Here is a 12,236-nt window from a genome sequence, read left to right on the forward strand (position 1 = left end):
CTGAGGGTACTAGTTAGGTCATAGTTGTTCGTCCTAAGAGGCTGCAAACCCCTCAGCTCCATTGGTCCTTTCTCTAACTCCTTCACTGGGGACCCTGTACTCAGATCAATAGATGTCTGTGAGCCTCTATATCTGTATTAGTCAGGTACTGTCAGAGCCTCTCAGGAGATAGCTATCTACTGAGCCATCTCCCTAGCCCACAACTGAGTAAAGGCTTAAGATGAAGGCTCAACTAGTAAAGGGAAGGGATAAGCAGGAGAGAAATACAAGGGCTTTAAGAAATAAAATCGGGCTGGAGAGATGGCTCAGCGGTTAAGACCACTGACTGTTCTTCCAGAGGTCCTGAGTTCAATTCCAAGCAACCACATGGTGGCTCACAAGCATCTGTAATGGGATCCGATGCCCTTTTCTGGTGTGTCTGAAGACAGCTCCAATGTACTCATATACATAAAATATAGTAATTCTTTTAAAAAAAAGAAAAAGCCAAATACGCAGGTGGTTTCTCAGTAGGGGTTCAGGGGCGGTGCCACTCCTGGCCACTGCCTTCATTTCCTAAAGGTTTTGCTAGTGGGATTTTAGTCTTTATGAAAAAAGCAATTCTGAAGCAACTCAGAACAGGCTTAGAGGTTAGGGCCTCCTGGAGGTGGTGTAGGTTTGCTCAAGGGTCTAATGTGGGACGATTTGGGATCCAGGTATCCAGCTGTGCCTCCTCTGTTGAGCAGTCAAAGGTACAGTCAAAAGTACTTCAGACTTTTTTAAGTATCCCAAGTTAGTTTTTACAGAGGTAAAGCAGAGGCGGCTAGCAGTCAAGCCTGGTCTTTCCCCAGGACCTGTGTGTGTATAGAGAACTGCTGCCCACAGACTACCCACAGGCCTTTCCACACCATGCCACACTCATGCAGGCATTTCTAAAAAGTGCACTTGATCTCTTTGAGTTCAGAGCTACCCTGGCCTGCAGGGGTCGAGGTAAGCCAGGGCTGATAGTTGAAACTCTTTAAAAAAAAAAAAAAAAAAAAAAAAAAAAAAAAGCAAAGCAAAGCATTCTTAAACTACCAGTAAAAACTAGTTGGTTTTAGGTTTTGGTAACTCACTGGAACTGTTTTTGTTCTATTTTTTTAAAAATCTATTTTTTACTATATGTAAGTACACTGTAGCTGTCTTCAGACACCCCAGAAGAGGGCGTCAGATCTCATGGATGGTTGTGAGCCATCATGTGGTTGCTGGGATTTGAACCCATGACCTTAGGAAGAGTAGTAGACACTCTTAACTGCTGAGCCATCTCTCCAGCCCTGGAACTATTTTCAAATAATTAGGGAACTCTAGCCCTTAAATCCCATAACTGCCACAGACTTAACTCTTCGGGCGTTTTCTAAGCTCAGTCTGAGGCTCTGTCTGTGTTCTAACGTTTGTCTGAGACCCCCAGCCATCTGAAGAAGACCTGAGAACTTTTGTTCTTAGTGATTCTTTATTTATAAGGTAGGCAGAAGCAACTGTTACAGTGTAGAAGGGAGACACATTACAAGCTGTTATCTATACAAGTTTTGAACAAAAACTGCACAGGGAGAGGTCAACTCTCAATACAAACTAGCAACTAAACCACAATAATTTACCTTTAGAAAGGGTTCGTTTTCAGCTGTGACACTGCTTTTACAATATGCAAAAACACAAACAGAACTACCCAAGGTGTTTGTCACATTCTTTCTACATTGAATTTGGCAACAGTTTATATTAACTTTATTCAGATTATACTAACGTTTAAAAACTAAACAAGTGAAAAGCTGTACCAACGTACAGTTACATCCATTCCTTTCAAAGGTTTAAAATACCACTTGTATCTATTAAGAATGACCTTGCAGCGATTTCTGCATCTGCAAAAACCATCCCAAGCATCATATGCACAATGCATCAGCTATTTTGAGTCATCAAGATTGGCGGGCTAAACCACAGGCACTACTGTTTGCTTATAGTCTGTAAAGGAGCTTGTTTTTCAAAGAAAAGAGCTTAAGTCATTTCTAATAATCATGCCTTTGCTTTAAAGCCATAACATAAAATGTCCTTTGAGCAATCACAGCAGTGTTAAATGTTAATATATAGAACAATGACTAGAGGAACGTTACTCTCACATCCAATGTGGTTATGTGTTAAAGTATAAGATTATGTCATCAGAGGCTAGAGCCAACAGAGATCTGCAGAGCACATAGGACCCACCAAGTCTCTCACCCAAAAAGTCACACGTGTACTGTCAGCTACTGTACTGCTCAGGGCCTTGCCTTTCTAACAGCTGTCTTTAAATGTGAGCTCTTGAAATCTACAAATCTCTGTTGACTTTAGGGATGGGCATTGTAACAAATTTAACTTCCATTTAAAAAAAGAAAAGACAAATTCACTTTTAAAAAAAGAGAAAACATTGCCTGAATTGAAATCAGACTCCCAGTTGACAGTAAATAAATCCTCTTTGCTCCGGTGTTTAGAAGCCAATCAACTGTCCTTACTTAAGGAAGGGAAGAAAAACAAGCCCCCTGATTGGTAAGCACATTGGCAAAATTGCTAGACTCCAAGCTGGTTACCCTTGATAAATCTGTTTGGATTTTTTTTTTCTTCAAAATATCTGGGCTTTTCAACGCACCCAGCCTGCTGGGCACAGTTAAGTAAAGGCATTTTCTCTATCTAAGAATCCCTGCTATCATTTTAAAATGTTTTCACGTTTTCTGAATTGCCTTACCCCTTCGGATGTATCTGGATTCAGTGGAAGTGAGTATGAGAGACGAGAAAGTAAAGAGGGGACTATGTCTACCCGTGGCAGCAGGCATGCGCAGGGCCGGGTGTGGGTGCTGTGTGTGCGGTCAGGAGGAATGCTGGGAGAAAGGAAGTCCTTAGAAACCTTACAGAAACAAACACTGCAATCTAGTATGGCTTATTCGGATGCCTTAACCATGAAGCTACTGGAAATTCAACCTACAAGGCTACTCTTAAATGTAACAGGATTGGCTATGTTGACAGTGTGCCCCTCCCCTAGCCCTCCCCCCAATCCCAACACAGTCCACCATGTCCGGGTTTACTTCTCTGCATATTGCTCAACTGTTTCTCCTGCGTTTCTCCTCCAGAACACAGTATATATGAGTGAGGGTTTCACCCCTTATCTGTTGTGTTTATCCATTAAAATAACTTGAATTTGCTTCTAAACTAGACAACTACAATGCATCTACAAAAGTGTGAGGGAAGAAAAAAGAAAAACAACTAAGTATGTAATCTTGTGAAATTACTCCAAGGTTCCCACATCCCAACCCACCCCCCTCCCCTTTATGCTTTTAAAATTTTACAAAGACCTGTAAAAAAGTTAAATGGAATTTGGCACCTTCAGAAAAAATCAAAAGGGAAACTAAGGTTAAAATATGCAGAAAGAAACCGTTGATATTTACAAATTAAAAGATCAAGGTTATGTCAATTACGTATGTTGCTTTTAATTCTTATCTAAAGATGTTGAATACTTTGAAAAGAGCAGAATTCCGAATTGCCTACAAAATCGTTTGCTTGATTATAGACTGGAATGGATCAAGACAAATTAGGCTTTATTAAGGAAAGAGTTCGTTCCCGCTGGCAGCGTCTCCTGGGAACCGTGAGAGCCTAAGAGAAGCGAGGTGCTGAGCGATCGTTGGTGGTCGTCTTCTTCAGCTTCACGCCCCTCCGGATGGCATTCAGCATATCTTCTCCCTGAGGACTTTCTCTTGGGCTCAGGTCTGCGGGGTCACTCTCTGGAATTGGGCCTGGGGAGACAGTGGCACTTGGGGGGTCCCTTTCCTGGTCTTCAGCCTCGCTCTCTGGAATTGCCTGTCTGTGCTCCTCAGGGATACTGGGCTTTGGGCCTGGAAGTGGAGGGTTGATCGGCGCTTGGCCACTCCACAAGGAAGAGGGTATATTGCTGACACCCTGGGGCCCCTCCCCCACAGATGGAGACTCAGGGCTGTGCTCACCCCGCTCCTCTGGCCCATCTGGAGGGGATGGCAAAACCCCAGGGAGGTCTGGGACAGTTGGGGTTTTGACAGGGATCACTGGGGTCTTGATGGGAATAGGGCCAGCTCCGATGGTCCCTCGGCGAACAGAAGGCTTGGTGGAAGGGGTCCGTCGGATGGTCGCCACCCCTGGTGTGACCATAGCAGGTCCGAGAGTGGTGGGAAGGCCAGCTGTTGAAGCTGGACGCTTGGCTTGGAACATCCGCCTGTAAGACTGGCTGATGTCACTGTTCCTTGGAATGGTGGAGGACTTGTCAAATTCTTGCTGCTCTGCCTCCTGGTCACCACTTACAGAGAAATAATCGTAATCTGAAACTGAGGATAGGATTTGATTAGATGGTCTAGGTCCAGGGCGATAGCTCTTCTTTTCCCACACTGTGGTAGGAGGATGGCAATCACACTAGGCAGAGTACACACTGCCTCACCCTCCCCTGCCCAGATGCTAAAACATTGCCTCAGGACCAGTTCCCTACAGGAGCCCTTTGCTCTGTTCACTAATGTACCCTGGGTGTCCACAACAGAAAACTGTGAGGTAGGAGAAAGATCCCAGACCACGGAGCTGTGACAATACTGCTGCCAACGACTTCTGGGAGGTCGGATTAAAGGACACAAATTTGTCCAGTCCTCTGGTCCACAATTAGCCATGAGAAAGCTCTCACAGAACAGTGTTGACTTTACCATCCATCTCCATGACAACTAATAGCTCAAGTGAGGACTAGAGAGGAATGGAGCTCGTGTGCTCACACCTGCTTTAAAATGGCACTGTGGGAGGGGATGCTTACAGTAAGCACCGCAGGGCCAAGTTTCTCAACAGCAGGTCAACTGAAATTGGAGGCTTGGGGCAGGGTAACTGTTTGCTGGGGTGAGGTCTGGAGGGCTAGTGTTTCAGAGGGGGTTTAGAAAACTCCCAGCCTGCCTCTTGGCTTCTAGACACCACTACTAAAGATATACCCAGACTGCTGAATGTCCCCGAGGGTGGGAGGAGGGGCGCCTTCACTTGAGAGTCACTGACTCAGATCTTTAATAATGTGTGGGTTACAGGGAGCCTTTAGACAACCATCCCACAGTGATTCTGCTGTCTGGTGTCTGCTTTGCCTGCCCCATATGTATGGTGATGAGGGAGAAAGGTGGGGTGCCCAACTCCGACCAGATTAAGTACTTAGGGGCTGGATTCCATCTCTCAGACTGGAGTTCTGTGGATCTGGTCAAGTTACTGAGCCTCAGTGTCCACATTCGTAAAATGGGGATAAAATATCTCTCCCGTGTATGACTATGAAGATCACAAGGGAGAAAAAGGTGCCTCACACAAAGTGCCAAGCAAACACGAAGCTGCTATTAAGAGCATGGGCCTCATTTCAGGGTGGGGAACATAGCACACGGATGGTGAGAAATGAGCAAAATGTGCTAATGTTCGGGATCACTTCTTAGGCAGCAGCCAGTGACCTGTCAACTACAGATCACTGCCCACAAAGCCCCCAGAGACGACAGAGTGATTCCAAAGCCCATCCGTAGCCAGGAGTTAGGCCGTGGTTAGACCAGCCGCCAGCTCGCTGCCTCCTCACCTGGAGCCGCCCGGAAAGCCGGACAGCAAGCTGGGCGCCTCGTACCTTGGGAGGGGATGGTGTCCTCAGAGCAACACGGGGTGGTGGTCTGGGTGCTATAGCCACTAGAGCACTGTAGTGAGTCCCGGCTGCTCCTCTGTGTGTCCAGCTGGAGGCCCCGGGACAGGGCGAGTGTCAGTTCCTCACAGGCCCCCATCTCCTCACCAGCCTGCAGGACGGAGGACAGACACACAAGCCACCAGGCACTGTAAACTCAAGAGACCAGAGCCACCATACATGCAGTTTTAGGTGGGACCCCCCAGATCACGCCCGTGGGCAGCATATCAGTAGTCTTTGGTGGTTACTTAGACCTGCATGGGTCTCACGCAGGAACTAGAGAGTTCTACATGCCTTACTACCACACGAGGAGTCTCCTCCCATCTTTTACACATTGTGGAGCTGGGGAAGAAGAATGGAGATCCACCCCTCCCACTGCTAGGCTATGTTGACCCCGAGTGCAGGCCAGGGTCCCTGGTCCCCATTTTGGCCTAACTGAATCCAACCAGATACAGAGAACAGGTATGTCACCCTGGTGGCAGCTGACACCGTCATGCTCCTCGGCCTCTGCGTCTCTTCAGCAACTGCAGGTGGACCTCCTGTAGTCGTGGGTCCTCCCCCATTGGAGTCTGGCTCACGTTTCTCTTTGCGGCGCTGGAGGGTGTTCACCAGTGGCTGGTCATAGGGTCCTGGCTTTGCCCAGTCCTGAGTAGAACAGTGTAGTCAAGAGCCATGGCCCCCAACCCAGATGAAAGGCTACAGCCACCCATTCACAGCTGCCCACACAAGGTAGCTCTAGTAGGGGCTAGCCCCTAGCTGTTCTGCCTGCCCACACTAAGTGAGCACTCCTTCCCCCTCTGCCAGTACCCTCCTCCTCCTCCTCCCTGCCCAAAGATTAAAAACTCTCAACAACTAGGTAGGCAGCAGCTACCTGTCAGCTGGTCACTATATACTAGAGCATCAGCCAGAAAAGACAAGAGAGCGAGCCATCTCAAGGAGCCAGGCCTGCCCTTCTGCTGGAAGTGGCCACCAGGGGGCCCTAGTGCACCACCAGCCATCCTACAGGTGCATCTGCCACCCTGGTACAGGAAGGGCTCTAGGATCTGCCGCAGGTTTTGAGGGCTCTGAGAGATGATTTATAAGCTGCTCAAAATACTGGCAGCCCCAGGGACTGACTTACCGTCCTGGAGCCTCAACCACCCTGGTGGAAATCACTTAAAAGTTTGGTTTTTATATTGAAACAAACGTGTTTCAACATAAAACAATCAAAAGCAAAGTTCATATACTTCTGAGCGAGGGCAAAATGATCCAATGCAGACTCCAGGCTACGTTCTGTTACTGCAGCAGGACTGTCATTGGGGGACAAGTTAGGCACATAGCCAAGGAGGAAAGTATAGGCTCTGATAAAACTGCAAGTGGCCCAGGAGGGAAGGAAGCCAGCAGGCTCCACCTAGATGCAGAGCCTAGCAGTGTCCTTGAGCTCTAGTCTCCAGGGCTAAAGTTCCCTAAAGGAAGACTCGGGTTTCTGTTCCAAGTGGAAAATATCTCTAGCTGGTTTTTGGTGCTCTCCTGGGGGGGATGGGGGGGGGGCTTCCTGAGGAAGAAGGGTTGTGAGGAAGAAAGCAGAGTGTGAAAGTAAGAATAGAGTCGAAGGGAGGATGGTAGGTGGAGGGGAGGATGGCAGAACAGAAAAGGGGTGAGCACAGTAGCAGTGAGGGAGGGAGGAAAAAGGGGAGAGAGGAGGGAAGGGAGGAGGAAGGTGAGGAGGGAGCTGGGGAGGGAGGAAGGAGGGAGCTAGGGAGGGAGGGAGGAGAGAGAGGAGGAGGGAGGGGAGACACAAACCTTCCAGCTAGGGATCTGAGATGACGGGAACATGCCGGGCCCAATGGTGTAATAATGAGCGTAGTCAGGAAGGTGGACAGAGGTGACCCGAGGGAGCAGGCGGGAGGCAGGCAGGCAATGAGGGAAGGGGCCTGCACCCACGGGCCCTGCATGGGACTCACTTGATAAACTATAGTGAGAAAACCCATTAGACAACTGGAAACAAAAACAAAAAGGGGAGGAGAAAAGGAAAAAAATTAATATAACAGGATGAGTGTAGAGGTACAAGATGGGATTGACACCGAGGGCAAGGGGAAACCTGAATATTTACAGACAAAATCAACACTGGTGCTCTTCTGCCTGTGAATAATTCAGGAGAGCCAGAGTGCAAAGAATGTATGGCTGACACCCAGTAAGCACTCAGTCAGGGGAACATCTGACCTGTATTTTAGAACAGTTTAGGAATCGACCATTGTCCTTAATTTGCAATGTTACTGTTTGAATTTTTTTTTTTAAACCAGTGAAGCCTGATTTCACTGCCCTAGGGAACCAACTCATCACGTTATGCAAATCAGGGTATTTGGAGGTGTTTCCAAATACCAACCCTGTTCATTCTAGGTTTTCCAATCGGCACACTGCTCCGAATCAAGCTTAAGGGTGGGGGTAGGAGGGAGAGCATGCAAACTGAAAGGTGGGAAAGCACATGACTTCTGACACAGTGAGATGTCACATCCAACAGAAGGAAGAAGGGAGAAGGGATGAACACAGACCCTTTTCTGGGGAGGAAGCCTTCACACCTCCAAATCCCCCGTACCCCTTTCCTCTCCCTCACTGGCCATGTGGCTAGGCAGCCAGGGAGCCCTCCATCTATCCAGGCCCTATCCCACAGGGGGATCAGCTTTTGGAGCAGATCCTGAGTTTCCAGTTCCTACAGCTGGGGTGGTTGTATGTGTAGCAGGCAGGTGGGGGCAGGTCATTAGAACAGCCCACCATGGCTGCAACCCTGGCCAGTCACCTTCTCTGTGGACACCCAGGCGCCCATGGTGGAGCCTGAGCTGACTGAGGTGGGGGAGCTGCACTCGCTCACTGACTGGCAGGTTTCCGACGCTTCTGAGGAGGCCGAGCTGGATGAGTTCTGCAGCAGGGAAGAGCCACACGAGGGGACCGACAAACCAAACCACACCACGGGCCACCGGAAATCATAATTAAAATAAAGGAGAAAGGACAGGGCAGGAAGGGCACATACAGAAAGGGACACAGAGACAGACACATACACAGAAGGGGGGAATGAGAGAAGCAGACAGTAAGTTAAGGCTTATTTTTTACCCGCACAGGTTTTAAGAAAGCCATGTAAGGCTTGGCCAAGCTCTGGTCCTGCTATGTATGGAGCCTGCAGACATTAGCTGGCACCTGTGTCTGGTAGAGCAACAGTGGCTCATCACAATAGGCCTCTCGGCAAGCTCTGTACCCTTGGGCATATGATAGTACACCACAAGGGCCCAGGATAGACCCCATCAGTCCCTAGGTATCGGACATTGCACAAAACTGTCCCTAGACAAGCAGTGGCTGAATGTTGGCTCCAATTCCTAGCTTCTTACTGGGTCCACCACAACTTCTGTTCCATATGGTGGCACCTCCAGTCTTAAAGACAGATTTGAGGTTCTCTGTCTGGACAATGACTTGGGAGCAGGGAAGCCAGGTGATGAGTCTATATTTCCACCGCAGGATGAAGCATCTAGAGACGACTAAGTATGGGGAGCTGGTACCAGTGCTGATGCCACGAAGCCCAGGTGCCTGACAGTCCCCTGCCTCAGCCTGGCCCTCTACACTCTGCTGCAATAGAGACTCTGCCTTCATGGTCACTGGTAGGCCTCAATTCTGTGGCCTGGGGTGGTGGTTTTAATGAGAATGGGTTCCATGGGTTTATATGTTTGAATATTTGGTCTACAGTTAGCAAAATGACTTGTGAAGGATTAGGAAATGTGCCCTTGCTACAGGGAATGTCATTGGAGACAAGCTCCGAGCTTTCAAAAGTCCACGCCATTGCCCATTAGCCTCTCCGCTTCATGACACCAAGCTTCTTGCTCCAAATTCCTCACTGTTAGCTACAAACTCTAACTTAACTCTGTTTTGATTAAATAAATCAGATCCTTCATCACTATGTGTGCCTGGATCAACGGTCACGGAGGCCAGATTCATGTTTCTATCCCCTTCTCCCATCTCAAAAGGCTTCCTGTAAGGGACAGAGGCTTAGCTTCCCATCCTGCAAGGGCAAAGCACCAAGTGCATACCCATGATCAGAAATGTAAAGGCTTGGAGGAATGCTTTCTCTCCACCACTCCCCAGCTGTGGAACTGTGGACCTCAAGCTCTGGGCTCAGTATTTTTCACCTTGAGAACAGGATCAACAGTATCTCTCTACACCAAAGGGAAGATGGAACCCTCTGGCTGGTGTGATTTGGGAAATGTCTTACAAGTTCCTCTTTACTTGATTACTGTGCTGTCCGAAAAAAAGAGTAATTCTCCTTTAAATTCTGCTGCATCGTTTGCCTTATTATAACTACCCTAAGGCTGGGGCTGTAAGACAATGGTTGGTCACGTGCCTGTGAGAGACCCTGGACTCTATACCCAGCACCAACAAAACATACAGAGAGCCTATTGGTGTGCACGTGTAGTACATGTCTGTCTGTGTGTGTGTGGTTGGGGTGGGGGGGTCACCCTGGCTTCCACACCTAGCTCCAACAGAGAGCTTATTGGTGTGTAGGGGGGGGGGGTAAGTGTTTGAGAGAGAGGGAGAGGAGAGAAGAGAGAGAATGAACCCTGGGTTCCACATCCAACACCAAACAAACATACAGAAAGCCTATCGCTGTGTGTGTGAGGCACCCAGAGGTTGGTGTTGGTGGTCTCCTTTTTTCCTGTCCCCCTGCTTTTTTGAGACAAGGTCTCTCACTAAACCCAGAAATCACTGATTGGCCACATTAACTGGCCAGCAAGGGGATCGATCACCTGTCTGCATCCTCCCAGTGTTACTGAGGGGAGAAGCATGTGTCACTTCACCTGATTCATGTTGAAAATCCAAACTTTGCTTCCGAGTGTCAGGCACTCTCCCTAGCCCGCAAACACTTGGGAACTAGCCAGGAAGGTATAGGCTTTCAGATTTCAGGGAGCCTCCCCCCTACTTTACTACCTTTTGTTCCCCCAGACATCACTAGGGCAGAAATTGTGCTTGGGCCAGTAACAGAAGCATGAGAAGAGAGAAAGGCTTTGCTTTTTCAGCAGGGGTTATTAGGGTACGATACAGTGTTAGTTCTCAACCCATTAGAAACAAACAGAGCTAGACTGCACACTACAATGGCCTTTAAGGAAGGAATGGTTCTGCCCTCCTTCTGACCACATGCAGCTTGGTAGGAGCACAGCAGATATGGTTTAGTGAAGCACATAATAGGGATGGAGGGCCAAGGCACCCCAGCTGAAACAAGCACACTGAAAGTAAATGCAGCTTGCTCGGGCCAGAGCCTTTCTGTGGAAAATCACATCTCTAAAGGGGAAAAAAGAGGGGAGAGGGAGACCACCATACCTCACATGGCTAAATAATGCCAAAGAGCTCTGAAATAGGAGGTTCTGCACTTGCTAACCTTGGCTGAACAACCAGATTCTCTGCCTCAGCCTCCCCACACTCCTCCACCTTCCAGCAGGTGGCGCTATGGGACCCAATAGATGGTGGCTCCAATCATGTCCTAGCATTGGGTACACTGTGCTAATTAAGTGTTGAGCCAAAGCTGACAAACCAGCCCTAAGAAACAGGCACTCCAAGGGTTGTATACACCAACAACACAAAAGACACCTGGTCTAGCTGGGCGAGTGCCATCCAAACTACAGTATATGGAGAGATTATACATCTTTCCTTCCCCCCCGGATCAAAGTGCCAACAGAGTTATCCACAGGGGCTCTAACAGCCATTCTCACTGGAACCAGGAGTTCGGGGAACCACTGTGGACCAACAGGGTCTCTGCCCCTGGGGAAAACCTGACATGACATGAAGAGGGGGTGTCCGTATTGTGAAGTATATTGTCACACCAACTTGGGTACTTACAAGGATGCAGGGGAGAGACCCAGTCTCTTTGAGGCTACCTACTTAGTAGGCAGTGATAAGGTAAGTGATAGCTTGCCTGCCCAACATGGTCTTTGTAACTACTGCTGGTGTTGAGATAGGCTTCCAGCCCGACTTGGAAGATCTCTCTTTGGGGTCTATTGTAAACGACCCATCAACAGTGGTCAGGGCATCCTGGATACCTGCTGCTCTCTGGGTGAAGGGCATCCTTACCTGGTTGGCAGCCTCAGGTGGCATGGGAGAGGGTGACTTGGACTGGAAGGCGTCCTGGGATATGAATCCTGAGTCGTGGGAAGACACGCTGGACAGCCTCACGGGGGCCTGCTGGGCCAGGTTGGAGCTGCGGTACCGGTAATGCGAGCTGGGCGAATGCGAATGGGAACCACTGGACCGAGAGTCACTGCTGTTGACGCTGTTCAGGCTGCTGTAAGGGACAACCGGGGGGGGGGGGGGGGGGGGGGGAAGGGCAATGGATGGCAAAGGGCAGTGTGAGTGAAAGCACGAGCAAACACCAGCTCCTTGCCCCGAAGAAGCATACAAACCCAGGACATGTTGTCAAAGACCAAATCGGGCTGGTGAACTAAAGGTTCTTTTAGGCAAACATCAAGAGAGCTAGGTTTGGGTCTCGGAGGTTAGAATGTGACAGTCTTAGTATGCAAGCCTATACTTTTTCCAAAAAAGCAATGAGGCCCAACTC

The 12,236-nt window shown here is 48.8% G+C and overlaps 1 protein-coding gene across 8 annotated transcripts in view; it reads right to left on the reverse strand.

Moving 5' to 3' along the window:
- Positions 1-1,446: 1,446 nt before the first annotated feature.
- Positions 1,447-12,236, reverse strand: part of Mtss1 (MTSS I-BAR domain containing 1) — a 146,493-nt gene continuing 135,703 nt past the window's right edge. The window contains exons 10-15 of one of the 8 annotated variants that reach the window (XM_031359137.1): positions 11,753-11,963; positions 8,445-8,564; positions 7,451-7,645; positions 6,140-6,313; positions 5,618-5,780; positions 1,447-4,325 (exon numbers count right to left, since the gene is read on the reverse strand). In XM_031359137.1, the coding sequence (XP_031214997.1) occupies positions 3,625-4,325; positions 5,618-5,780; positions 6,140-6,313; positions 7,451-7,645; positions 8,445-8,564; positions 11,753-11,963 (1,564 nt within the window). In that variant the 3' untranslated portion in view covers positions 1,447-3,624. Of the gene's footprint in view, positions 4,326-5,572; positions 5,781-6,139; positions 6,314-7,450; positions 7,646-8,444; positions 8,565-11,752; positions 11,964-12,236 lie in introns of all 8 variants that reach the window. The other 7 variants (XM_031359136.1, XM_031359138.1, XM_031359140.1 and 4 more) reach the window with 7 other exon arrangements.

This window comes from Mastomys coucha, unplaced genomic scaffold (genome assembly GCF_008632895.1).
Source record: "Mastomys coucha isolate ucsf_1 unplaced genomic scaffold, UCSF_Mcou_1 pScaffold7, whole genome shotgun sequence".
Lineage (NCBI taxonomy): Eukaryota > Metazoa > Chordata > Mammalia > Rodentia > Muridae > Mastomys > Mastomys coucha.